This window comes from Chelonoidis abingdonii, chromosome 23 (assembly GCF_003597395.2).
Source record: "Chelonoidis abingdonii isolate Lonesome George chromosome 23, CheloAbing_2.0, whole genome shotgun sequence".
Classification (NCBI taxonomy): Eukaryota; Metazoa; Chordata; order Testudines; family Testudinidae; genus Chelonoidis; species Chelonoidis abingdonii.
The window spans coordinates 4,199,814-4,227,711 of record NC_133791.1 but is presented as its reverse complement, the minus strand read 5'-3'; the positions used below and the strand labels follow the sequence as shown (position 1 = coordinate 4,227,711).

The 27,898-nt window shown below is 39.1% G+C and overlaps 1 protein-coding gene across 3 annotated transcripts in view; it reads left to right on the top strand.

The window, feature by feature from the left end:
• Nucleotides 1-27,898, top strand: part of PRDM16 (PR/SET domain 16) — a 421,860-nt gene that overhangs the window by 188,162 nt on the left and 205,800 nt on the right. For all 3 annotated transcript variants that reach the window (XM_032763751.2, XM_032763750.2, XM_032763749.2), the window contains exon 3: nucleotides 25,045-25,095. In XM_032763751.2, the coding sequence (XP_032619642.1) occupies nucleotides 25,045-25,095 (51 nt within the window). The remainder of the gene's footprint in view (nucleotides 1-25,044; nucleotides 25,096-27,898) is intronic.

The following is a 27,898-nucleotide window of genomic DNA, read 5'->3' as shown; positions in this document are numbered from 1 at the left end:
AGCAGTTTCAGTTGGTAATGGTAGTTCTTCGCTGCCTATCTTGAATTATTCTAGTGTTGCTGAGGGCTGTTAAATGGCTGTCATGTTCCTCCCCAGAGATGGCAATATTTCAGTTGTGGGTAAACAGAATTCGATAAGCATGTATAGTTTTTGTAGGCTCCTTCAGCATGGATAAAAGCATTGTAGAATTGTAAGATAGTTATTTCTGGTCTGACCGGCTTTTTGTCAGATAGCAGTGACAGTGATAGTGAAGGGGACAATTACACTGATGAGAGAGAAGACAAGCTACAAAGCCTGAATCTAGATATATATCTAGTTCTGGACTTCCCCTGTGTTGTATAGTGTTTGCTTCTGGGGAGAAAGGATAGTATTGTGGTGAAGGCACTGGACTGGGACTTGAGTGATCTGGACTCAGTTCCAGACTCTACCACAGATCCTTTGCGTCACTTAATCCTCTGATACCCAAATGTAGAATGTGGATAGTAATCCTTCCTTTCTTCCATGTTTATCTGCCATCTCTAAACTGTCAACTGGCTGAGACAGGAGTAGTTTATTATCTGTTTGTACCGCTCCTAGCACATTAGGACTTTGATCTTGGTTTGGGCCCCCTGAAATACACGTAATAAACCATAATAGAGTATTGACCTGTTGTAGAGATAGGGAGTTCAGCCACCAGGTTGGGATTTGGAAATTAGCCTCTTTGATTTAGAGATGTTCAGAAGGGAGAGAACATTTGGTCCCATCTCTAATTGAGAATTGGTTTCTCCTTCCCCACAGGATTTTCTTCCTGTTTCCTGTGCTGATATTCAATCTCTCTCGTGCATGCTTGAGAATAACAAGTCTGTGTAAATTTCTTCATATGAGTTGCAAGCAAAACACCTTAAGGGAGATATAACAAAAAATGCTTTTTCCATGCTTGTGTTTGCTGTAGATAATAGCAGATGAACTGTCAGCCAGATATATGCAGGTAACTCCACGAGCAGCACATCTTCTGAGCTGAGTTTGGTTTGCAAAACAGAAGCCAAGTCCAGTTGCAATATCTTCTGATGAAATAACCATAGTGAAACTTGGTGCTCTGTTGATCAGTCATATAAGGCATTTCTTTGAATAAATTATCAGATGAATATCTCTGGAGTCACTTTAACTATGACACGGCCCATAAAAGCATGGTTTGTGAAGCATCTGTGAGTATCATTAGTAAGTAAATGTCTCTGAGTTTATAATACCTGTTATCTGGGACTAATAAAAACACAATGCATTGACGAGTTGAAGGTCATCCCTTCTCTCTGTTCAGGTGACTCATGGAGATTACATACACCCTCTCTCACACAAACAGCTTTGTTTCTTAGTATAATAAATTTCTTATTATGATAATAGTAGGAGATGCAGATAGTTCAGCCTGAAGAAAGGCTTTCATTTTTATTTTCTGAGTCCAAATTTAACTTCTCAAATATAGGTTTCCCAGACATAATCCAGGCCCCATTTTACAATATATAATCTGAGACACTGAGAGTCAGATTTTTAAAACCAGTGCCATAATTGCATTTGCAACACTTGCCTGTTCAAAATCTCCATATTTTGCTGAAAACTAGTGTTTGCATTGTGCAAAAGTGGCCATCATGCCCATAAAAAGAACTCCACCGGTTCTCCACTAGTTTGTAAAGCCTATACCTAACGCACACATCATGAGTTCAGGTAGAAGTTTTGTGAGTGGCACGCAGACTGCTAGCATTTGAAATCCAGCCTTAAGATTTGAACTCTCTGTGGATGTAAGTCCCATGAAGTCAGTAGTGCCAGCAGACAATTTGAGCCATAATCTTTTTCTTAAGAATTTTGAAGCTACACTGATCATATAACATACTATAAGCATATTCTTATCCTTCCCTCATTCTGGTCTCTTTCTGTTTTATATATTTTTCTCCATTTACTTGTGTGGTTTTGGCTTGATCTTTTGTTAACCACTTTTTGTAGTAGTCACTTACACCAATGCAAAATGAGTGTAAAAGGCTACTACTTTGATCTGGTAGTGTAAAACACTACACCGGCTTTTGCACTTGTGTTGATGCCTGCACAAGGTGAAGGTTATGGGGAATCAGGCTGTTTTTCTTCCAAAATATCAATTGATGTGAATATATTCAAAAAAGAGTATTAAATGTCTGCACTTTTGTTCTGAGCTTTTGAATGAAAGGTATAATTTAAGTGCAATTTCCCCCTGCACTATAATCTTTGTTTTTGATTTTTTTTAATTTCACATTGCAGTGCACTGCCTAACTTGTCTCCCCACACTGTAAGAAAATGGAAACAGGTAGCATATGTCAGGCTCAATCAGGTGCTATTCCAGTTAAACAATCACTGCAATTATTGTGAGCCTCCTTTGAAAAATTCAGATTTAATAGAAAATCTATTGAAACAATCAAAGTATTCATCTTTCAGAAAAGTCATTGTGTAAGTGCAACGTAAAAGACAGCTATAAATCACAGTGCTATGAACCTCAAATAGATAATCAATTTCACAGAAAGCATCAATAATCAGAGTTTGACATTTATTACCCTTTGGATGGTTTATCTTTTGGGCTAGGGGATAGCAGCAGTAGTGATGAATACTAGTTCTGTCATGGAACACAATTAAATGGTGCAAGGGTAAAGGATTTTATATTGTGCAAAAAAGCAATCAAATTTATAATTGAACCAGATTGCATGAAATCTGTGGGAAATAAATATGACCCCCCAAATGCATAAAACTTGAATCATAGTGTTATAGCTCAGGAGATAATGTCACAAACTCTACTTTTGTATGTTATCTTCAGTGAGAGGCTAAATAAGTGACTCCAAAGTTAACAGTCCTGCAAAGCCAAATCTTCCTCTGCACAACATCAGGAGGATTTTTACCCTGTGCAGAAGAAGAAAAAAATTAAGATTGAATTGGTTCCTTCTATTATAATTGTGTGCCCTCACCTGGTGTCTTTCATTATTCATTCCCAAATAAGCAGGCAAGTTATACTGACTGCTTAGACACAACCCCGTGAGCAAAGAGGGATCAGAATGCAATCCTTTCTTTATTTTCCAGTAAGGGCAAGTGTTAATTTTTTCCTGCAGAACTGTTTCCTGGTGGAGGCCTAGAGAACACCTTCCAATATACTGTCCAAACGAAATAATGGAGTACATAATGGGTGAACTTGTGGGAAAGCCCTCCGGACTGGCAGGATACATCTGTTACTTGCAAGTCCTGGAAGACTTTCAAGGATGTGAGAAACTCAAATTTAAAAGTTAGTATTGTAGATTAAATTGCTCAGAAAAGGAGTGGGCGGGCAGATTATCTGCTGTACTTTGAGATACCATAGTTATAGTAGGTTAGTAGAATGCTACCTTCCAGGCAGATTTTGGTACTGTTTCTGAGAAGCTTTCACCATTTCATTAGCTTTTTCATAGAGGATTGTATTAAAAGTTTACCACCTAGTAACAGTAAATATAGGCCACAGAAGTTGACCTAAAGTGAAATTTTGTGTTCACACCTTTTTGTCAGCTGACCCAAGGTGATCTTAAAAGCAATGTAAAATTCCGGGAAACAACCCTGTCATTCCATTTGGATAGAATTGGGAGCACAGAAAAATAAGATTCTTTACGCAGTCAGAGATGATTGAATTCAAACTCATGCCCCAGAGAAATAGGTCAAGTATTGTGCTTGATATAATTTTACTATTCTGTTCTCCTACAAGATGAGTATATGGATTATGGAGGGGAAATATACTATTGTGGCTTCTAAATTTACAATCAAATTTAATTTTTTTTTGGCATTGGCAAAAAAGATGTGTTTGGTAATGCTTGTGTTTTCTTTCTTCATTCTCATTTTATTCCCCAGCTCATCCAAAACCAGGACAAGAATCTCTGTTTATGTATTGCGCGGGATTCTGCTTTGTTAGAAATATGTTCTTTATATAAATTAAATTTGCTATATAAAAACAGTGGTTTAAATTAAGGGGAAACTATTTTGTGAAGCCCAAGAGGAAAGAGTGTGGGGGAAGGGCATGAATAATTAAATCCAAAACACCGCCAGGTTCTGCTACCCGAGAGTTAAGAATCTCAAAATATCCTATGTGGTTTTCCAAAATTTGGCAAAATGGTAAAATACAGTGCCAAATTCTCAAAGCTCTGCAGAACAACCCTAACTGCAAAAATATATGAGTATTTGTTCCAGGATGGGTACAGGCACATTTCTGCAGCAATTCTTAATTTTCGTTCATAATGTTCATTTTCAGCTGTGCATTTGTGTCTTGGGAGGAAAGGTGGCCAGGGACTGTCTGAGTTAGTCAGTTTCCATTCTGATTAGAACAGGTGCTATGGGCAAATTTGGGCAAACCACAGCAACCTTTTGCTAATAAGTTTATTCTTCCCTTGCTTAAAGAACAACAGGAACCAGTTGATCTTGATGACCCAGAAGTGGATACTGACAAACACTACAGAGTCTGTTGGTTTCACAGTCTTTGCTTTCCACTTTTGCAATCTAAAGAGATTTGGGGCATTTAGGGATAACAAGAGTCAAATTCACAGGAACTTTAAAATGTTGTGCATTTCCCATAAGCTGCAGTTCCTTGGTGGCACATCATGATTATTTGACAGCTCAGATGGAATCTCTAGCTGTACTCAGATCAGTGATTATTTATTTTGGACGTGCCGTTAAAAAATGTGCTTTACTTTATTAAACCCTCTTCAACAGCTTAAAAAAAATTCATCTCCAGCATCTGGATGCATTACGGATGTTTCTGTGTCTATGAAATATTGGTGGTACGTTTAAGACATAAACAGAAATGCTTTTTGGCAAGATCATGAAGAGAAACATCTTTTACCATCAGTGTTCCTTTTGGCATCGGATTAAAACAAAAAAGCCTTGCAATCAATATTCAAAGTTGAATTTCTCCAAGATTTTCTGCAAATCTGCACTTGGAGCATTTCATAACAATGATGGCGCTGTGTGTGCGCTTTTTCAAGTTTATAATGATAATAAATATTTGCCATTGTTGTTCTGAGGGATGTGCTAACCAAGAGAGCAAACAATTAGAAGGGCTTATATGCTGTGGACCAGCTTTCAAAAGTGACTGGTGAGTTTTGGGTGCCTTGGTTATTGGTTGCTCAGCTTGAGATTCCTTAAAAGAGAAGTGATTGTTAGAGTTTTGAGCACCCACGCTCTGAAAATCAGAGTCCTTTATCTAGGTTGGGCACCTAAATGGAGGTGCTTGGAATACCTGATCTCTTTTGAAAATGTCAGCCCATAAGCCTGTCTTCCATTGATAAAGGAGATACAATAATTACCACAAGGAGACAGTGAAATGGATACTCCTTAGTGGATTGTTCTACTACCCTAGGGCTACTGGTAACATTAAAAGTGCATAGTACTTTTCCCCCCTACCTCCAAAGATGGCAATGCTAGCTATACTACAGGTTCACTTTCCTTATTATACATTGCCCCATTTTAATCAACATTATGGCTAGATTGTGGCCAGCCTCTGTGCATTGTGGGTGCACAAGTGGAGTGTGTGGGAGACAAAATCAGCTTTCCACCATACACCCCCCATCTGCAATCCTGCTGGACAGTGCAGGCCCTGCTAGCACCCTAATGGGAACAGGGGAAGGGTGATGCTATAATCCTACAGCATCTGTACCGGTCAGCTAAACAGCCCTGCTGGAGAGGAAAACACACATACTCCCTAGCAAGGGGATGATGGAGCTACCGTTCCAGTGTACAATCCCCAGAAGGAATCCTGGTGGAGTCCAAGTCAGCACAGATCCTCAGGTGGCTGCAACATGGTCTTTCAAGCATGACTGACAGCAAAAGCCAGAATCTATCTATGCCTTAGCCTGATGCCAGACTCTCTCCCAGGGTGGGTAGGCAGTTAATTGTAAGCTTAGGGTCCAGATTTTTAAAACCCAACCACATTTTCTGAAGACACAATTTTTCTCTCATAATAGTGGATGCAGTTAATATCATTTGGATGTCTTGCTATCTGAAATATGGGCTCAGCTACAGAGCTCCTCACCTGAATGACATCAACAATTATTATTTGCAGGAGCAAAAGCAGGTTGAACAGAGCCCCCTTCAAAACTTAAGACCTAATTGCATAAATACAGTTTTCATAGTAACAGACTCCTGTGGACAGACAGTGACCTGTTTGTAGGTTTCCTAGGAACTCCACGGTGGACAGACAAGTAGCCAGTCAACACCCTTGATTCTCTGTCATCCTGTATCAGTTTTATCTTGCCATTGGGGCTGTTTCTCTATGTTCTGCTGTTTACAAAACACCTCCTCTCCTAACAAAGAACCATATAGGCATTATGCATTATGCCCCATCCCTCTTCCACGTGCTTGGGAGAGTGAAAAGTATGCTCGCTTAGTGGTAAATATACCATGTGGTATCGTTACAGGTTTACTTGGGATGTAATCTATAGCGATGCTCTAAAGATTAACATCTGGCCACTTACTTTAGCTTTTCTTTTCTTAGCCTGCACTAGTAATTAATCCCCTAATTTGTCAATTCCTTGGATTTAGCAGACTTGTAAAATAGATACACAGTTAGGATGTAAAAGAGCAGGATTGTAAAGGCAAAAGCATTCCAGATAAACCCAGCCATATAGCATTATGGTTTTCAGTTCCCTAAATGTAAATTAATTCCCACCTGTAGAAGGTATCAACAGCCCGTGCAGAAACAGAAACTAAGTTCACTTTAGACTTTCTAAATTCCTGTCTCAAGAAAATGCATTGAAATTGCCACCCACTCTCAATCTGGCTGATTAAATAAAATATTGACCCTTTCCAAACACAATATTATCATTCCAAGCATAATATTATCCAGTAGTGTCTGAGATTGTTTCTATAGCTCTTAAAAATGAATTCACCTGGCACCCCCTATCTACTCAGATAAAGAAACAACATTGTGCTTTTTCAATAGGAAACTGATTACGCAATGGCTAAAGTTAATCCATAGAATAATTCTTTAACCTTCCTTCATAGTGAATATCATTTGCCTAATATTACTTCCGAACAAAGGAAGAAAAAATGCTCTTTTCCGTCCCTCCATTGTTACTTTTCCCTGTATAAAACCATTACTATTGGGAACCGTTCTTTACACACCAATTTAAAAAAAAAAAAGTATCCTGTTTTTGATCTGCAGTGGGTCTTGGCGACAAGTGGCGAAACAATGGCATACACAATAGCACAAACCATTCCTGTAACAAACATAGATTGCACCAAGAAGTAAACACACAGATTAAAATTCACCCCCTGCAGAGTCAGCACAAAGCTATGTCCAACTTAAATCCACTTAAACTATATTTTAAGAGATTCAATGAAACTTAAGGGGTGCATTGACTTTACATAGGCCTTCTGCAGAGGAGAAAAAATCACCTGTAGTGAATATGCAGGTCACAATTCTTCATTTTCATTTTTGTTTTTTCCCCTCAAACCTACCTGGTTTGGAGGGCTGCAACTGAGGCTCTGAGCATCTGCTTTTCTCAGGGAGCAGCCTTACATTTCTTTCCCAGTTCTTCTCATGTATTAATAGGGGTCATTTTTCTTACTGCATCACATGGACTGACTACAGCCTTGTCATGTTAAACTGACAGTTGCACCATACTGCTGATGGATATCAAACTGACATATCCCATCCTTTCTGTCAGGGTGCCAGGTAGGGACACACTCCTAGACAGCCAAAACTCCCCCAGACAGTACCACCTATTAGAAAGGCTGCTCTGACTTGCTTGTATCCATTCTTTTCGTTGTGAGACCAGGTAAACTAAACTGCTTGTGCATTTCCCAGTTTAGATTGTTGGGAACAATGAACTTTGCATATTGATTTTCTTTTCCTTAAAGGGTGATTAATGATCAAAAATCTACATTTAAGCAAATCTCAGCCATGGTATTTATTTAGGAAAGGTTGTTTTTCACTGCTACATTTAATGGAAGGTCATAATTTTTGATATAGTTAAAATCAGCATTAGATATAAATACAATTTATTGAATTGGATTTTTGAGACATACTATTTACAGTCAATGGCAAATTTATTTTTATTTGTGCATGTGTTTACATGCTAACTTTGAAACATTTAGATGACTATTAGTGAGCTTGACAAAGTTTGTATTATTTGTGCAGAGAGAAGACTTGGCTTCTTAGCGACCATGTAAAAGACAAAATCATGCCATCCTAACAATATATTGCATTATAAACATGCCCTTTGAACATGATAAAATAGTTCAAAATAACTTTTTTTTTTTTAATTCAGGATGCAAGCAGAATAATGAAGTAAACTCAAATCTCATCCATTCTCACTCAAATTCTTGGAGTCTAACTATATAATCATTACATTTACATAAGTATAGAGGTTACATCATTCAGGAAGGGAGATGGCAGAAGCCAAAGCAAGCACAAATTAGACTGTTGGCTCTTCTCCCTTGCTTGAGGCCATGAGAAGAAACTCTGCTAGTGGATACATGTTCTCCTGGTTTTATTAGTTTACAACTGGTAACTAGGGAAGGTGTTGTGATGAGAGGATTAAATGGTTTCATTCCTAATTGATGCCTTCCTATTTGACAAGGCTTTGTCACATGAAGAGTGACTTTTTGACCTCACTGGTGAACTCATTGTGCTGCTCATTGTATGGAACTGAACTGAATTGCTTGCCATTGATATCCCGGTCTGAAATCGAAGTATTTGCTGGTTAATCTCTGCTGATCAAGGGGGGAAACAGCACTCGGTTTCTTAATTTTACATGCTATTGATGAGTTATTAATCTGTATTCAATTATTCTTACCAAGGATGAATAAAAGTGAACTATAATGTCTGTAACTACGTTGGTGCCAAAATATTCAGTATAGAAAGGTTCCTCCCTCCAGCCCCATTTCCCTCCCATATAATGAGCCTCCTCACACGCACACCAGGAAGCTATGTTGTGACATTCTGAGAATAACAGCACATCATTCAAAATATCTTTTGGATATTGTACTGCTTTTAGAAGAGTTCTTCCACAAAGGAGCTGGAAAACCCTGGCCCAGTGTGGGTGATGCATGCATTCCTCCAAAGGACATGCCAGTACTTGGAGATATTTGTGTGCTTGAATTTGTGCACCTTACAACTGAAGCCTAGGGAGCTTTGGGGCTGGAAATCGGGAGCACCTTCCATGCTACTGAGCAATCAGGCAAGCTATTTAACTAGCAGTATATGATGCATACACCGATACTCACACACCCAATCACTTTATATGAGATTATTGTGGGGATTAGTAGATTTAGATCCCAAAACCATTTTAACACTTCTCTTCTTGGTTGAGATGGATATTTTGAAGGTACTTTGGGGGAGTAGATCAGATTAGATATTACAATACGAGTTTATCTCCCCAAAGAAATGAGGTGTGTGAGGTAATACTTTTATTGGACCAACTTCTGTTGGTAAGAGAGACAAGCTTTCAAGATTCAGCTCTGTGTAAGCTTAGAAGCTTGTGTGTCTCAGCAGCAGAAGTTGGTCCAATAAAAGATATTACCTCACTCACCTTGTCTCTCTAATACCCTGGGACCAACATGGCTATAACAACACTTCATCTTCCTAGGTAGATATATAGGCGAATATGTATCCTGGATAAGAAGGCTGCAATTTAGTATGAAGTATGATCTCTTCAGCCTAAGCTCAGAGGTCTTAATACTTTAAAGCAAGTGTATGTCACTGCTGCCATTACCAGAAGATGTATGATCTCGCCTTATTTACTTATGATTATTACTCATCATCTTAACAAAGAGGTTATCAATATACAAAGTGAGGAAGAAATTCATTTATATTATTCTATCAATATCAAGGTCATTTCTATAACTAAAAAGGGTTGTGAACAAAAGATGGATGGAACATATATGACCGAAGCTAACCATCTAATTCATTTACTTTACTCCCAATAGCAAAGTTTTATCTCCAATACCCAGAACAACATGTTTAACTTTTCAAGACAATTTTTGCTCAAATAATATGGAACTTTGAATAGAAATTTAATAGTATTTTGTAGTTCTGAAGCAACTTTCATCAGACAGATCACTTTACAGTCATTAGCTTATTAAGCCTGAAAATCAACTTGCAATGTTAGTATCGAAAGTATTATCCCTATTTTCCAAATGAATAAACTGAGTCACTGAAGAGGTGGAAACAAGACACAGGAATCCGGATTCCGGCTCTAACCACTCGATAATGTGCCTTTCTAAGTGCTGAGGATAGACAACAGAAGTTCTTCTCCTAGTTTTCTGCTTCTAGTCAAAAGACTTCCCTGGTTCTGTTGCTGTTTTTATTTTTTTAATCACCATTTCTATTCAAATTTACTTTTTTAGAAAATGAACATAAATTCATAACTTTCCTTTTGTTTCTGTATGTACATGTGTAACTCTTCTCTTCTTGGCCCTGACTGAAGTGCCAAAATACTACATGAAAGACTTTCTCTGGTATTCCTAGTGTAGTTACAAGAAAGAATTACCAGTTACGTGATCCAAACTATAATCAAGTTTATTAACAGTGATTTAGCCATAGGCCAACGTGCAGTCCAAACTACACAAACCTCCTCAGTCTTCATAATTGTTCTGGAAATGTGGAAAACACTCTTGAGATTTCAGGTACTTACTATATCTGGTCAGCCCAGAAATATTAATCAAAAATGGCCTTTCCTTCATGAAAAAAACCTATAGGATGAAATCCTGGTCCCAATGAAGTCAAGGGGAGTTTTGATGAGGATTTCACCCATAGAATTTAATAGGGATGATAGCAATAGAAATTAGTCTGAAACTCTATACAATTTAATGCAGAATGATGTCCTTTCTATATGAAATTCTATAACAGGGGTACAACATTCTATTACATGCAGAAGGACTTTTTTATAAAGGCCATGTGAGAGGAGGTCCTTCTGCATCCACACCCAGCTATAAGCAAGGAGTTCAGAGAAAGCCATGAAAGCTGAGAAGAATGGGATTAGAGATCCTGAATTTTTTTCAAACCTCACACACATTTTAGGTTCAGTCTGGGTTTGGGACAAAGGTTTTCATTGTTGTTTGTCATCATGAGCACTAGTTTGTTCATTCCTAAATAAAATCAAACAAGGGACTGAACTGTTAACCTGGGTCAGAACCTCCTTGAATTCTAGAAACATTCCAGAGCTAAACTTTGTGCCTAGTCCTCTTTTTATACAACAGGAGATTCAAAAGCCCTCTCGCTTTGGCAGCACTCAGACTCTGATTCTGAACTTTACAACTAAGGCCAACCTCTAAAGATGACTCTAACATCCTACAAAAGAACTAAGATTGATACAAGAACTGATCAAGAAACTAGAGCCTCAAACTGAGTCAGAGCCCAGCCTGGCTTCTCATTAAGCTCTCACTTCTTTTTCTGGGAAAATTTCCTTTCCATGTCTTGTTCAGACACTTCTGTCACATTCCTCTTTTCTGTCCAGACTTCTCCAGTTTTGTAAAGTAACCAGATTTTGTGGGATTATTTTAGTGCAGTTTCCTCCTGCACATATTATTATGTTTATCTGGGTGATTGCTTAGCTGACAAGCCAATTATGTGGATACTCGCCCATAAACCTTATTTTCAAATGATTTCTTGGAATTTTAAGAGTGACCTTTTCATAACATTCAAGGGTTGCTCTCTGGCTGAATTTCAGCAAGACTGATGGAAAAAATGTTAAATGAAAGAGATGTGTTCCTTAATTAATTAATAGTGAAAATAAGACATTGGTTTGAGGGGTGGAAATCCTGTAGTTCGCTAAAGCATACAGAACTGTAGTGCACAGAGTTCAATTATACCAAATAACATATGCTACACCTACCACACGCGGTAGAAATAAATGTATTTAATATTTCCTACATGGTATAATTGTCAATATTCACTGGGGGGAAAAGCTGAAGGCCTGATTATGTCACTCTTACATTGAACCATACTGTGAATAGACTTGTTCTAATCAATAAGACTATTTGCGAAGCAAAGGACTACATGCTGTGAGTGAAGGCGGCAGAATTTGGCTACAAGAGCTGAGAGGGTGCTAGGGCTACAGTGGAAGTGGCCCAGGGAAAACAGGCAGCAGGTTGGAGGAAGGCGGTAGGTGGCTGCTGACTATAGAGTCCCTGGGTCAGGACCCAGAGTAGTGGGTGGGCCTGGGGTTCCTCCCACCCTTTGCACCCCACTTGCCAATGGGTGGCCGGTATCCAGACTGCAGTTTGTCCTGAGACGAGGGGCTGGACCTTGGACTGCAGTTGACTGCTGAGGCAAGTGGTGGGACTAAGGACTACCAGTTCCCTGAAAGGGGGGAGATACTGGGGTGGGGGCAAAGCTGGAGGACCGTGCCCAGAAGAGGATGCTGCGGTCCGGGGAGTGACACAGGTCCAAAGAGTAGAGACACCAGTGACAGCAGTTGTGACACCACTAGCTGACGGTGGACTAGAAGGGGTGAGAGCTAATTTCCAGGACAGCCAGTAGGAGGCACTGCAGTGGTGAGTCCCACCCTGTCACACAGGGGAAGTCAATAGGCAGAGCACAGGCCAAATCCAGATGGTGAAATCTTTTTATTTACGTATCATTATCATTATTATTATTTTCAGGAGTCTGAAACCTGACTCTACCTTAACCAAAAAATTTGGACCTTGACAAAAAAATAATTGACTACCCCTGCTGTATAGCGGGTTCTTCTTTTGTTCTTTTTCTGTTTTAATCATTTGCCATCTTGGGCATGTTGCTGTGGGACAGCTCATGTCGAGAGATGAGTCTTATGTTTCATTCTGGAAGCAGTGAAGCTTATACTCGCTCTATATTCTGGGACTTCCATAGGTATGGGCCTGCCACGTACAAATTTCATCCCAGCTCCAGAATCCCTAAGGAGTGTAGTCACTGTAGCAGGAAATGGGTGTGGTTGATTAAACCTATTTTTGTTTAAAAAGTATAAATAAGTGGTTCTTAAAACGTTGTTGGGTGACTGAAAATGGAGGAATAGACAAGAATTTAGGCCACAAGTATCTATGCTTTGGAGTAGTATGAAAGGCAAATGCATCTGTTGTTTGTATCCAAAGAATACATATAATGAATGAAATACTTTTTCTTTTAGCAAAACTGCCTAACTTCCAAGTGCATTTCTCATGCTCATTAACACTGGACTTTAAGAGCCTGATAAGAATGCAATATAAAATCAAACAGCCCCTAAAGACTGTGAGATTATATTTAATACCCTCCTATCACCAGCCTCTGAGTACTTGGCAAGAGAAATGGTGACATTTACTAATCAGTACCCTCTCTTATTTGTCTTGGCTGAAAGTCTCAAGTCCTCAGCTTATTGAAGTTATTACAAATGCTCTCCATTAGATTGTGTTTTACTTCCTGGTATTTGCAGTAGAATTTGATCACAGTGTCGTGGAGGAGTTATGTCTTTAAAACGAAATGCAGGAGTTCAGATACCATGCATGTAATTTGCATGTTTATTTTCTCTCTTGCAATCTTGTTCTTTAACTTATTCTTAGTGTTTGACATTCATTGTTTTCCCCATCATCTGACCTTGACATTTTTTCACTCCTTTCTGCACGCACAGGCTTTTGTTTTGGGGGATATCTGGTGTTATTTATTACTAATATATGAATATCCTCTAACAGTTCATCTTTATAAAAGTGCAATTAGCCCTCCTGAAGGTTGCCAGAAGAGAGAGAGCCTGGGCAAGTGGCCATGCAAGGTTCCTCTACAGTGTTCCAAAATTGTGTTTGATCTGCCTTTAGCAGTGAGGTCATTCTCCATGGCTTGCTCAGTCCTTGGCACCACTCTGTGCAGGGCTGGCTCCAGGCACCAGCAAAGGAAGCAGGTGCTTGGGGCGGCCAATGGAAAGGGGCGGGATGTCCAGGTCTTCGGCGGCGGGTCCCTCAGTCCCTCTCTTCCTCTTTGAGCTGCCGTCAAAGTGCCGCTGAAGAGGAAAAGACGGAGCGAAGGTCCCGCCACCGAAGAATGAAGCGGCGCAATCGACTTGCTGCCGAAGTGTGGCCAATTGGCTTTTTTTTTTTTCCGCTGCTTGGAGCGGCAAAAAAGCTGGAGCAGGCCCTGACTCTGTTTAATACTGGTTTTACTGATGTGGAAACCTGTTTAGCTAGAATTGAACTGAGATCACCATCTGAATTTACACTGGTCACTAAATTCCTGCTAAACGGAAACAACTCTCGGTCTTTGCAAACTCTCCTTTCCAATGGCAATGGAAAGGCAGAATTTATCCTTTAGTGTGATAAGCAGCTTGGGCATCCAGGACATCTGTTGTGCCACAGATTCATAGATTCCAGGGCTAGAAGGGACCATTGTGATCATCTAGTCTGACCTCCTATATAAACAGGCCATAGAACTTCCTTCCCAAACTGTATCATGATATACCACAACTTTAAGCAAAAGCGTCACAGTGTTGCATATTTTAATGTTACATAATTTGATTATTACATATACAATCATAACCTAAAGTCTCTGTAACTATTAAGTATTGGGCGTTAATTATACTCTTTTTTTTCTCCCCATATGCTGGTAGAAATTAGATGTCCCAATTCAGACCAATGTCATCTAAGCTGTTTAAGAGAAACAAAATGCGTTTGTTCCTGAGGTTGGCAAAGAGTGAATTTGGCTTCAACTTCAACACATTATTATTCTAAATGAAACCAGACAAGTCTATCTATAGACACAAATTCTAACTCTAGTGTCCCATGTAGCATTTGGGTTATTTAGAGCCCTTCCCTGGACAGCATAATGAATCCATGCTGTTCATCCTCAGTCACCCCACCCCTGGTCAGGAAAGCAAATGCTGCCCTCCCATCCCCTCTCTCAAATAAGTATCAAGAACATCTTTCCTCCATTTCCTCTTAATTTCAGGTACATCAATTTTAAGTACCCAGAACAGGATATTGAAAAGTTCCTCAATTCAGCAGTGTTTCACAGACCCATTTGATGCAGAACATTATGACTTTTCATCTATCATTTGCCAAAAAATACTGCGAATCACAAACACTTTTTCTTTATGATGAACACGGGAAAGAAGTATTAAGATAACATCAAAAGAGTTTGTTATGGTGCCCGTCTTCCCCGTCCTTTGTTGGGAAGTAACGTTGCCATGGTGACGTGTACAATAGAGATTTCCAAAGTCCTAGAAGTGAGTTTTAAAGGACTGCTCTGGTATCTTAGTGCACAATCTGTAGCATCCTGCTTATTGTCATTACCAGGCTGCCTTCCTCATACTGTGCTGTCAGCCAGTCTTCACAAGCTTGTCCCGCTTCTTCTCCAGGATCTGACTGCACATCAGGTGCAGAGAGGGTTGGGAGAAACTTTAACATCACAAGTCCATGCAGTGATGAGTGGAATAAAATACTCAGCCATAGAAAAGGTGAGCTGAAATCAGCAGCTCATGAGACAATTAAAAGTTGTCAAAGCAAAAACAAACAAACAAACAAAAAAACAAACCTGATGAAAAGATGTTCCCTGGGGATCAAAGGTCAGATTTAACTTCGATATCTATTTTGTTTCATAAAATAAGCATGATTCACTGCTCAGGAGGGGATCCTCAACCCTCCTTCCCTCCAAATTGTATCAGTAGAATAATTCTGGTATACAAAGTTAGCTTCACAAGGTAGTGGGGTTTTTTAATCAATTCACTTTGTCTCTATTAGCATTTGATATCATTTATGGCCTTTCCTACAACTCCACCTGGGAGGTCTCAAGGTGACCTTAATTTGAAGGAGCTCCTAGGTGAGGTCTTTGTATCTGTATGTTGGTGTATTTTTAAGTGAAGAATGGTGAGACAAAAATGACCATTAATCATGGCAATGTTTGAGGAACGTCAGGAGGCTCAGGTGAAGAGTGCAGCTTTGCATAACAAGGTGAAAACAGACACACACGTGATGGAAGATAATGTTTACACAGAAAGCGTCTGGATTAGGGTTAATATTAAACCAACTCCTTCCCTGTCTGTATTCAAATAATGACAAGGACCTGAATTTTCCCCATTGTGCCTAGGTATTTCAGCTCATTGTACGCTGCTTGGGGACCCCTGTAATTGCTAGGCTCGGCAATGGGAAATAAGGGTATTTTTAGCTGTAATTTTGGGCTTCTTAACTTTGGTAATTTTTAAAATCAAACTATTAATTAGTTCACTTTATTAAATAATGGGGCAGCATGTTCAGTTGGTTAGGGCAGAAGATTGTGAGTCAGAGCCTCTAGTTTCAGTTCCTGGTTGTGCCACTGACCCACCTTGTCACTTGGGCAACTAACCTGAACTCTGTGCCTTGGTTTGTCAGTCTGTAAAAAGGATGTTCCTTCCTCACCAGGATGTTGTAAGGTTTATGTAATTTAACGTCACTTTTAAACTTTTAAAAAACTTGGTTAAAAATCACTACACAGGTTGCAAAGATCAGCTAAACATTTGGATCTGAATCCAAAGTTAAGATCTGAGAGTTAAAATGTGTTTTTCCAGTTTGGGCTTATGTCCAATTATTTCTTAAATGCAGAGAAAATGGGCAGAATAAACAAAAAATTATCTAAAGTTGTATTTAAAGTAGATCATCCCTACAGTTTCAACATGATTTTGACACTTTTAAAAATCATTACAGTATATAAGGATCCAAAAGTGTTGGAAGTGCACATATTTACTTCATTTGACTTCAGTGGGCTTTATATAGGGTCCTGTAACTTTTTAAAATTGTGTGTGAGTGTTTTGCAGAGAGTATATTTACATATTATATAAAAACACAGTACTAGATAGTAATGGAAGGAAGAAAGTGCATAATTGTTCACTTACTTTATAGGGTGACAAATGAAGTCCAATGCATAGAATGACATTCATATACTGTTAGTGAACATACATAAAGTATGTTATAAACATAAGGACAGTTACTACAGAGCTGCAGTAAGTGTTTTTTTAACATTAATATCTTGACTGTCTAATAAATTTAATATAAAAAGTCTTTACACATAATGTCAAACTACTAAAAATCTATACAAGCAAAAGATTCTTATTTTGTTGTTCAAGTGTCAAAACTACTGGATTTTGGAACAGATCAATTTTTTGGTTTCATTTCTGTATCTGAAAATTGGCAAACTATTTGAACATTGAAAGAAAGAAAGAAAGTGTTGACAGCAGGGGGGTGCTTTTATCGAATTGTAGAGATGGCGATGAGAAATGGTCGTTTTGCCAGTAATGTGAATGACTATGAAGATTCAGGGTCAAATTCTGAGCTCTGTCAATGTGAACCCTGAATAACTCCACTGATCACAATGGGGTTACTGAGACTTACACCAAGGCCCAGAGTTTTAAAGGTATTTGGGTGTTGCCGCTCTCAGTGTTGCACTAGCTAACTGATTTAGGAGCCTGAGTCTCATTTTCAAAATGCCTAAATTCCTTTTGAAAATGAGACTTAGCCTCCTAAATCAGTTAGTTGTTGCAACACTGAGTGCAGCAATGCCTACATACCTTTAAAAATCTGGGCCCAAAAGGCTAATCTTTCCATCAGCCTTTGGATAGAAAGATATTTTCTTTATGAAAGAGGCAGAAATTGGGTAGGGGAGGGAAGAGAGGGTGTTTTGGTTTTTATTTTTGTTTTTGCCAAGTACTATATATCACTACTTGTCTAGTATAATTTGGAGGTGAGAAAGAAGAGGTCTCCTTGTGTGCTTCCAAGGAAGCCGCTATTGAACCAGAAAGATAAATCAGAAAAATTCAAGGTAGAGTGGCCAATTGACTGTGATTTAAAGTGAAAGTCCTTATATGTGTTCATGCACTAAAACGCAGACGGTATGTCGTTTGAAAGGACATCCATTTTTGTGCACCAGGAGGAAGGGAAAATAATAATTGTTGTCCTCTTTGCAGTGACTGCTAGAATTGAAGTGTCCCAAGCACTGTCAGTTTCTCCATGAGTATGAAGGATTTGTAGTACAAGGCAAAAGTTCTCCATGGAGGAATGGTAAGAATGTAGCTGAAACAGATTTGGGTGTTTTATAATTGAAGGCTGTCTCCTGAACGGTGCTTGGCACTCTGGCCCCAATCCGGCAAAAGACTTTGTGTGTCATCCTATTCATTTCAATGGGGTTACTAATACTAACATGCTTGAGTGCTTTGCTGAATCAGAGTCAGAGCCCTCAGCACCTCATTGAATCAAGGCCTAAAATAATGATTAAAGCTTGAGATACCTAGTTTGCTTTAGGTCCCAGTAGGGATATCTTCCTCTAAGCCAGCCTGCAGAAAGAGAGCAGAGAGTTGGTACAGGTGGTGAATAACTTAGCCATCTTCCTGGTGAAGGGCAGAATATGCCGCTCCTGACCACATGCGATGCACTTTGGCAGTGTGCACCCCTCCAGCTAGTGCATGTTGTTAATCAGTTGCAGGGCAGGCCATTTCTCCTAGGTGACAGACCATGCCCTGTTGGGACTATGGTGCACTAATCGATACCTTAATGACATTCAGTGCAAGGTTAAATCCTGCTCTGGTGTATATGGAGAAGCCTACAGTGACCTTCCTCAGTAGTGCACCACAGATTATTTTAAGAAGCATATAACAACGTGAACAAAACTGGTTGATTGCAAGAATCTATCATTTTATTCATAGTTTCTTAGTATTGTGCCAAGACAATAAATAGTTGGGATACTAGAATTTAATTGATCTGAGCCTACCTCATGGTCCTCATTGCAGACCTTTATGCTCAGGTGGGATCCCACTGATTTCAGTGAGGTTCTGCTTGGGCACAGGAGTCTGGATGGGGCCTAGGTTTATAATTGTGTTTTCGGGACTTTCTGTTGATGTCCCTGAAGTCTGCAGCGCAAAAGCGTGTAGAAGATTCCTACTTTAATTGTGATCAAGGCTCCTACGCTTACCTTTAGAATCTGATGCTGCTCTCTTGGTTGAAAGGCATTGGATACATAATTGCAAAGTATCGTTATTATGATTGATATAGGTAACTGTACTGTGCCTTGGTATATCGTTGTGAAGAATGCTGCAGTTAGCACATAATTGCTGTAGTGATTTTCACAGATTAGATAATTATAGATGGCAGCACTTGAGCATATGCTCAATTTTATGCATATACTTATGTCCCCTTGTCTTCAGTGGGATGTAAGCACATGTTTAAGCACCCTTTCTGAATAGCAATGCTTTTCTGTATCAGGACTTAGTTAGTAAACAGCTGAAGATGTTGATAAAGGAAAAAGCATTTAGAAAAAGTGTACAGGACAGCTTTGATCTCTTCATCTGATGGAAACAGTCGACAAATTCTACGCTATATTATATGGTTGTAAATCTGTAGGAAATACATAAGAATCAGGATTTGCATTGATATTATGAGCAGGGTTCAGCCCATTATATAGCTTCTTCACCCTAGAATTTGCTGAATATGTCACACCATGCCCATTTCAGATTTTTGTTTTAAATGACAGTTTATCTGAGCTCAGAGAATGAATGGATAACATTACTATTTACATAAGCTCATTGTGATCTGTCTCAGTAATGTAATCAAATTAAGGTTAACTGCAGCTGGAGAATGCCAGCTTGTAAACTGTTTTTCAAAAAGAATCACATGGCGTTACTTGACATGTTTAGTATACATCTGGGAGGCTTTGTAAAAATTATAGCACATCCCTAACTAATGTAACCAAAGTCGGTATTCTGCTGCCATCGGTTCCCTAAATCCAGGAAATGAAATCCAGTGATGTTCTTCAACAATTGGAGGAGTGATACCTCCAAACAGATTCCTGTAACAAAAATTTCTCTGACATGGCTGCTGCTGACATGTTGTCTCTTTTGGCTAAAAACAACAGTGCAGTTGATAGAAAAAGCATATGGTGTAAATTTTGAGTACATTTATGAAAATCTGTGTTAATTGCAGAATTACAGCCCTCTGTGCGTGTCAAGCACTGCATTTAGTATTATGGCATTCGTATAAGATGAAGTCCAGCCTGAGCTAGAATTACCCAATGGGTGGGTTTTCAATTTTTTTGTTGCTAACACACATCCTTTATGATGGTACTTTTCTTATTATTTGTATCATATGATGGGTTATGTTTATCTGTATTACAGTAGTACTTAGAGACCCCAATGAAGATCAGGGACCCTTTTCCCTACAAACAGATAGGGTACATCTACACAGCAGTTTAACACCCGTGTGTGGCCCATGTCAGTTGGCTTGGGTTATGGGGCTGTAAAATTACAGGGTAGATGTTCGGGCTCAGGCTGGAGCCTGGGCTCTGTGATCCTCCCACTCCATGGGACCCAGAGCTTGGGATCCAGCCCAGGCCTGAACATCTGCACCACAGTATTGCAGCCTGAGCCCTGTGAGTCCAACTCAGCTGACACCAGCCCAGCAGCAGATGTTTAATTGCTCTGTAGACATACCCATAGTAAATGACAGACCCTTCCCCTAAGATCTTACACTCTTTAAACACACAAATTGTTAGTATTGCCACAGTACAACTGGGGAACTGAGGTGTTTAGAGATTAAAGGACTTGTCCAAGTCTCAGAGAGAGTCTGTGGCACAGCTGGAAAGTAATCTCAGATTTCTTGAGTTCTTGTCTATTGTCTCAACAACAAGACCATCCTTCCACTTTAAAGTCCTTTGTAAGAGGAAAGTATTACCTAGAGATTGGACCCAAACCAAATCTCAGATGCTAAAACCTTGTTTCCCACTCTTGAATTTGGAGGAGGTTCAGATCTGGATCTTGATTCAATAGCTGATTGTTCTATAACAAGTAAAATCAACCCCCTAGATCCAATAATAGGAACTTCGGAAAAATTCAAATTAGGATACCCATTTTGTAGCTTAGTCTGTCAGCAGTATTATCATCCTGGTTTACACAAGGCAGACTGGCTTATCCAAAACTGGAGCTTGTTGGAGAAACTTTGGCAAAACAAGTAGTTCTTCTGAAATGAAAATGCCTCACAAAATTAGTTGATTTTGACAGAATTTCATTTAGGAAAAAAATGAGGGGAAAAAAGTTCTGACAACATCAAAGTGTCTTGTTTTCAAATTTTTTGAATGAAAAGCTTCAATTTTTCAGTTTTAAATGAAAAGCTTCGTTTAGAATATTTTTTAATTTTGTATTGTATATTTTAATATACTATAAACATTTTAAAAGGCAAAATTGAAGTGAAAACATTTTGATTTTGTTGAAATGAAATGTTTCCATCAACCCAAAACAATTTTTTTTCAGAATTTTCCTTCACAGAGAATTTTTTTCCACTCCAGTTTGAAACAAGCCATACATAGAAATCCTAAAATTCTTTTCGAAACAGAATTTACATTCTCAGCACAAATTTGTCCAAAACCACAAAGGAAAGTTGTGTACAAGTTGGGATTCAAATTCAGGAGTTCCTGACTCTGAATCATGTGTATAGAGCATATAACAGGGTGGGTTCTGTCCCATGTTAGAGTGAGCAGGTACTGGAGTCAGTCAAACCCTGTTCCAGGTGTTTTGGAGCACATGTGGGGAGAGAGAAAGTGGTCCTGGAATGATAGGTAGTGTCTGGGTGGTTCCAAGTGACTGTTCCTTTAAGGATGCAGGGCAAGGAGCCTTGTGGTGCAGGGTGAGACAAGGCTCCCTTCTCTCCCAGTAAGGCAGGATGAGTTCTGGGAAACAGGATAGTTTATCACCCGTTTCTTCCCTCATAAGAACTGAGACACCAACCTGCAAGGAGGCCTGCCTGCTGACCTCTCCCAATTCAGAGAAGAATGGAATTCAGCAGGAGAGGCCAGCTGAGGGAAGCTGATCCAGGTCTGCAACTGGCAGGAATAAGCATAGCCCCAAGGAGGCAAACTTTGAGACTCTTCTGTTAGGAGGAGAAGACTTTGGAAGAAAGCTACTCAGGAAGGAGGGACTGGGTGGAAAAGCCTGTTTGTGTTTGAATTTTGAAAGGAACTTTAAAGAGAAGACAGGGTTTCAGGGAGGAGGGCCTGGGCCCAGCTCGAGGCTGGTATGAAGACTCTGTGGGATTTTTGTTTGTCTTTTTGACTGGTGTATCCCAGGAGGGGTGGATGTTTGTTAAACAGCTTTAGCCAGAGGCCCAAATCACTGGAGTAGCCAAACCAGGTTGTGGGCACTTTCAAAGACGCCCTAAGAAGGAGAAACAAAGGCAGGGCCACGGCAGAACCATTAAGGCCATGGGAGCCGGGGTGGGGGGCACTCAAGAATGGCAACCCATTTAGAGAGCACTAGAGCACATCCCAACTTGCACTTAGTTCTCACTTTTTTTCTGTGCATTTATGGTCAAGTAAAACCAGTGCAATATGTCCTCTGAATGGGTCAAGAACGTTGCTCCATCATTTACAATCAATAATATTTTATGGTACTTTGCATATAATACTAGCATTTATTGTTGAGCAACTTTCATCTGAGTGTGTCATTGTTTCACAAACAAATTAAGGCTCATACAATAAGTGTATTTACACTATCATACAGAGGATCAGACTGGAGTATAGAGTTTAGTGACCAGATTCTCAAAGGGCACTGAGGACCATGACTTCACAGTGAAGTTAGTGGGAGCAGTGAGGGATTATTTAGCACCTTCGAAGATCAAGTTGTTCCAACAGCAGCTCAGTGGAATCTACTTGTAATGGTGCATGTTAAACCTATTTAACTTTCAGTGTTTCGGGCAGCTGGTTTCTCTTCGCATTTTTTTAATATTGCTCTAGTGTTCACCTTTCACTCTTGTTTGCTTTTAGCTATTTTCCAAACCACAATTTCAGTATCTATTAAAAGCTATGTAAAATATAGAATGAGTTAGAATTCTTAATATTTAAAATATGATATGTTGTTGTTACAGCTGAGCTCAGAAACATTTGCCAACATTTTTTAGTTCAGTGAATGGGTCAATCTCCCCTGCCCTGGGTCACAGATGTCCTCTACCATCAGGCCAGGGCCTCACCTGGTGTAATTTGACATACGTTAATAATAATAATAATTGATGTAAAGTATCTATCAGAGCCAGGTGAATTTACACCAATTGAGGGTCTGTTTTTTGTTGTGTTAAAAATGGAAAAAATTCTTTAAAATGTGTAACGTTTCTCATTTTGATAACCTTAATTTCCATCTCAGTATTTTGTACGGTCTTGCTGCTCCAGTTGACAGCCAGATTGTACTGTGACATTGCATTTAGGGTGTAATCCTGCAAGGTGCTGAGCACTCCAGCCCCACACAAGCACTTAAGCAGACACTCTACTTTAAATGTATGAGTAGTCCCATCAAAATCAATGGAATTTCTTAAATGCTATGTTGAATTGGAGCTAGAGTACTGGCTCAAGCCTTTAGCATGCCTACCTTGATGGATCTTTACAGCATTTTGTAGAACTTAAGTACTTAACCTGCCCATCTGCCTGCTTGCCTATATCTAATTTTCACCATCACCAAAGTGCAGTCACTCTGAGGCAGAATCATGGGGCAGTTCTCTTACCGCACACCGCAGCACTACACAGCTGCCTGGGGGAGGACATGGAGAATACCATATGCAAGTGCAGGAAGAATTTAAATAGGTAGAATATGAATATTTCAAACCAGAATCTGGCCAATTCTCTGGAGTTAGGACAACACCTACTGTTAAAAAAAAAAATGCCATAAGGTCTTTAATGAACACAAGTGGGTTGGAAAACACTGATGTTGGATCTCACCTGAAAGAGAGCTCCAATAGCTCATTCCACCATACCCGTCACCAAGCCTGTGCTGCTGAACCAAGGGAAGCCATCGTTAATGGTGTGCTTGCCAATTGAATTCTCTGCAGTGCTGAAGAGCTGGAATGATTTTTATAGTGGGGGTGCTGATGATGGAAACCATGTCTTTCTTATTACTACTTCAAGGCAGTGGGAGTGGTAGCACCCCCACTACCCCTAGTTCCAGCACCAATGCGTTGAGACCTCTGTGATTTATTTCTTCTCTCTCCAATGTTAGCATCTTAAGTGTGTGAGGATTTCTCTAGCAGACATATTAGGATCTTCTGCAGACTTAGCTTAATTATTTTCCAGTGCATTATTTCTTTACATCTAATTGAATTTTTAGACAGAATTGTGCTGCTGTGCAGCATATTGAGTGCTGGCATCTACTCCAGAAATGACTGCATCACCACCTCTGGATTTTCCACTGCATTCCATCTTCTCTGCCTGTACTCTAGGCTGGATGCTTTTTGTGACTCTTTTTTGTATGTGTGTGTCTCAGACCTAAAGAAATATTAAGTAGAACAGTTGAAAATTTTCAGTGCTTCAATGAGATATTTTTGTGAGGAAAAACTTGCAAAATGTCTATCTGCTCTAGAATAATGATAATTAATAATATCAGTAGGGCTGGTATACCTCCAAGTACATAAAGTATTTTGAGATCTTTTGGTATGGAAAGTGTTTTATACATTCATGCTGTTACTTGAGTGGAATGCTCTGAACTGGGACATCCCATTGGTGAACCTGTCTTTCTTATTAAGCCATCCATTTAAGAGGCCAGATTATTCTGAAAAAATCTTACAATGAAGTAAACTATTGTACTGGATAAAAAAATATAGGAACGAAATAGTACGTATGGCATTCCACCTTTATTTTGTCACTTTTTAATCTGTTACGTTTTGTTGTTTTTATTATTATAGATTTTAATATCATTGTTTGTATTAAATGCTATGTATTATTTTAAAACAAGATTGAGAACCCCACAGCTAGCTAGAAACCACTAAACCCTTGGCACTAGCCAAATATGCCCCCAAGAAGTGGAATTTATTGACTTCAGTGGGATTTAAGCATGTGCTTAAGTGCTTTGCAGTATTTGGGCCTGAAGCAGCAGTCTTAACTACTTACCAATTTTAGACTAATTTAATTCTGTGACAAACATCCCAGAATAAAGTGACTGCTCAGGTCCAGTGCAGTGTATTTTTGTGATGGTAGTACTGGTGTAAGTATTGTATCTAACTTTGAAAACGTCTACACAGGTTTGCTGCATTTGAGGATTCTGGCATTTATACTGTACCTAATAACATTCTTTTTTCATTGCAGATTGACTTATGTTTGTTTTTATTATTTTACAGCAAGTACTGACTGATCCTGAGGTGGCATCCCAAGAGGGCTGTATAAAGAAGGTAGGAAAAGATTTAATCTTATCCAAGTTGTGTTCCTTACTTGGCTTTGTCGTTATCTTGATAGTTTTCCATTTCTATTTGCATATGAATGTGTAATAAATGTAGTTATCAAAATACATGAGAGAGGCTTTCAGAGCTTGTTTTCCATTTCTATGAGCACAGGATTGTACGCCTAGTTTTATTTGGGGATACTTTTATGTGTGATTTGTGGATCCAATACTTATGTAAAAGGAATCCTTGTTACAGTTATAGCCTAGGCGATAGCTGTTCAAACCTGGAAACCTGATTTTCCAGGGAAATGATGTTTGTCTGTACTTCTAAGTAGAAGTCAGTTCACCATATGATGGTTATTTGAAATCAAAGGGATCTGGTATGCATGAATAAAATAACAGAATTTAACTAGTCTTATGTATTACTGAGCTTTTCCTCGATTTGTGACATCTTGAACTATATTTCCAGAGAAAATCTGGTTTCAAGTGTATTTTAGCTGTATTATAATTTCTATAAATGTCTATACTGGAACTGTTTGACAGCCCCATAAAGTACATGTGTCAGTAGCCTGTCTAGTGTTTTGGTCAGGATCATTTTAAATAACATAAAAATAACATTCTTTGCACTGGTATCTTTGGTTAACGGTATTAGAAGGTAAAGCATAGCAAGTCACGTCTGATTATAGCCTATCTAGATGCCCATAAGAGGGGTAGCTTATCCTTATCCTTGTTGTTTGAGTCATGAGTTGGCTTTAATTCCTTTCACGTGTTATTGTCTTATAAGAAATAGACACACATGAGAATCAAAAGTGTCAAATATTTGAAGTTGGAAAACTGCAACAACTGCCATTTTATTCACCCATTTAGGCTATCTTAAATACCATTTCTTAGCTCTGAAAGTTAAAAGAAAACACTTGTGCAGTTCTGCCAAACACAGTGAAATCTAATACTTGTCAGGCTCCGGAGTTAGTCTGAGAAGAGATATTTAGACACATCTATGTCCAGTATGGACCATTCTATTCACACCACTTTGAGCAAAATAAGCTTTTATTTTGGAAGCTAAGCTTTCCTCTATGAAATGTCTTTTGACCATCCATTGACCTTGCAAAAGGACCTATAGCAATATTGCTGAACTTTTTACCTTGTTGATCTCCATAACTCATTTCATGTTTGTCTGTGCCTCAGTGGGATCCTTTTGTCTGAGCAGACATGGTGACAAGGTGGCAGGTTCTTATTATCATAACCCACTTATCACAAAGATGGAAGTAAATTCTCCATGGCCCAGGGACTGCTCAGCTATTTCTATCTGGTAGTCTTTAATTACAATATTGCAAATCCACATTCAGCCTAAAAAGGCAGCTTTGAACAAAGGAAGAGTAGGAGGAGACATTAAACAGACATCTTCAGATGTTAAAAAAAAAAAAAAATCCAGTTCAGTTGTACTGTTTTTGTTACTAAGTAAAAGATGACAATATTTATTTCCCCCTTCCCAAAAGCTTTCTTGCATCTTCAAAATTCTTTTACTCCAAATGTAACACTGGACAATTATGATGTTTGACAGAGGGACTGCCACTGTGACTTTTTCTTCTAAATGCATTGTAGGGAAGCACTAGTGGGAGTTTATGAGGTGATAAATTTACTGGAGGATGGGCAGTAGGGTTTTACAGCCAGGGTAAAAAAGGTCAAAGCATTAAGGTAAAGAGTTCAAGTCTAAACTTAATGGCTTGTGAAAGGACCATTGCTGGACAGTTTTTCAGACAGGAGGGGGGGAAAAAGAATGAATGAAAAATAATCCTGTATGATTTTTGCAGCATCAGAACAGGGCTATGTGGCCTAATTTTTTATAAGAGTAATCTTTGCTTATCTACATTTCACTCTGACAGTGCAAGAAGCCACTGGGAGAACATTTCAGTTCCCAAACTTGCTGAATCACTAAATTGCCATATCCAATGGGATACACAATTTTCTGGGGTTTGATTGCTATGTAATCCTCTTCCTTTTGAGGCATGTTGGAGGACAGGAATGTGGCTCACTCCCCATCCAGCCACCAAGACAGAAGTGAATGTAGTGGGTGGGCCAATCCAGGCTGGAAACAAGGGAAATCCGAACCAGGCGGTGGTACCATTGTTTGGAAATGAGTCAGTTAGGTGGCTGTTGCATCAAAGGTTCTGAAGGGGGCAATAGCAGGGAACATCAATAGGGCATGAGAGAGAAAGACATGGAAGAAAGAGAAGACCTGAAAAAAAGGGAAGAGTGACAGAACTGAAGTATAGTTGGAGACACATGACGCTTGTTTAGTTTAAACCCTCAACATAATTTTTCCTGGTTAAATTACCAACTGGAGGAAATGTTCTACTTTCTATCAGTCCTTTTCCATTTAAACTGTTTGTGACATGCTCAATAACTTTATTTAGAGGACACTACTTTATTGTATAATAAATAATGACTTTCATTTAGCTTGAGGTAAAACATAAAATTATCTCAGACTGTTTTTTTTAAGGTTCAAATAACTTTTTCACAGTGTGTTACGGCCTCCATATGTCTGGGTTCTATAGCAGCTAGAAGCAGTAGTGTCATACTAACACTAGAAGGCTGATTTTGGTGGTGGTACTGGCCTCACAGGAAGCAGGAAGTCTCAGGAATCTAATAAGAGGACCTTTTCCCATGAGGTTTCCAGCCCAATTTTGTGAAATCTAGAGATTCAGATAGCTCACAGAATAATTCAAACTTTTAAGCATGTGCATCTCAGCCAAAGTGAACTGCCATACATTTTTGTAAATTTGCATATTGTTAGCTTTCATTGCATTGTGCCA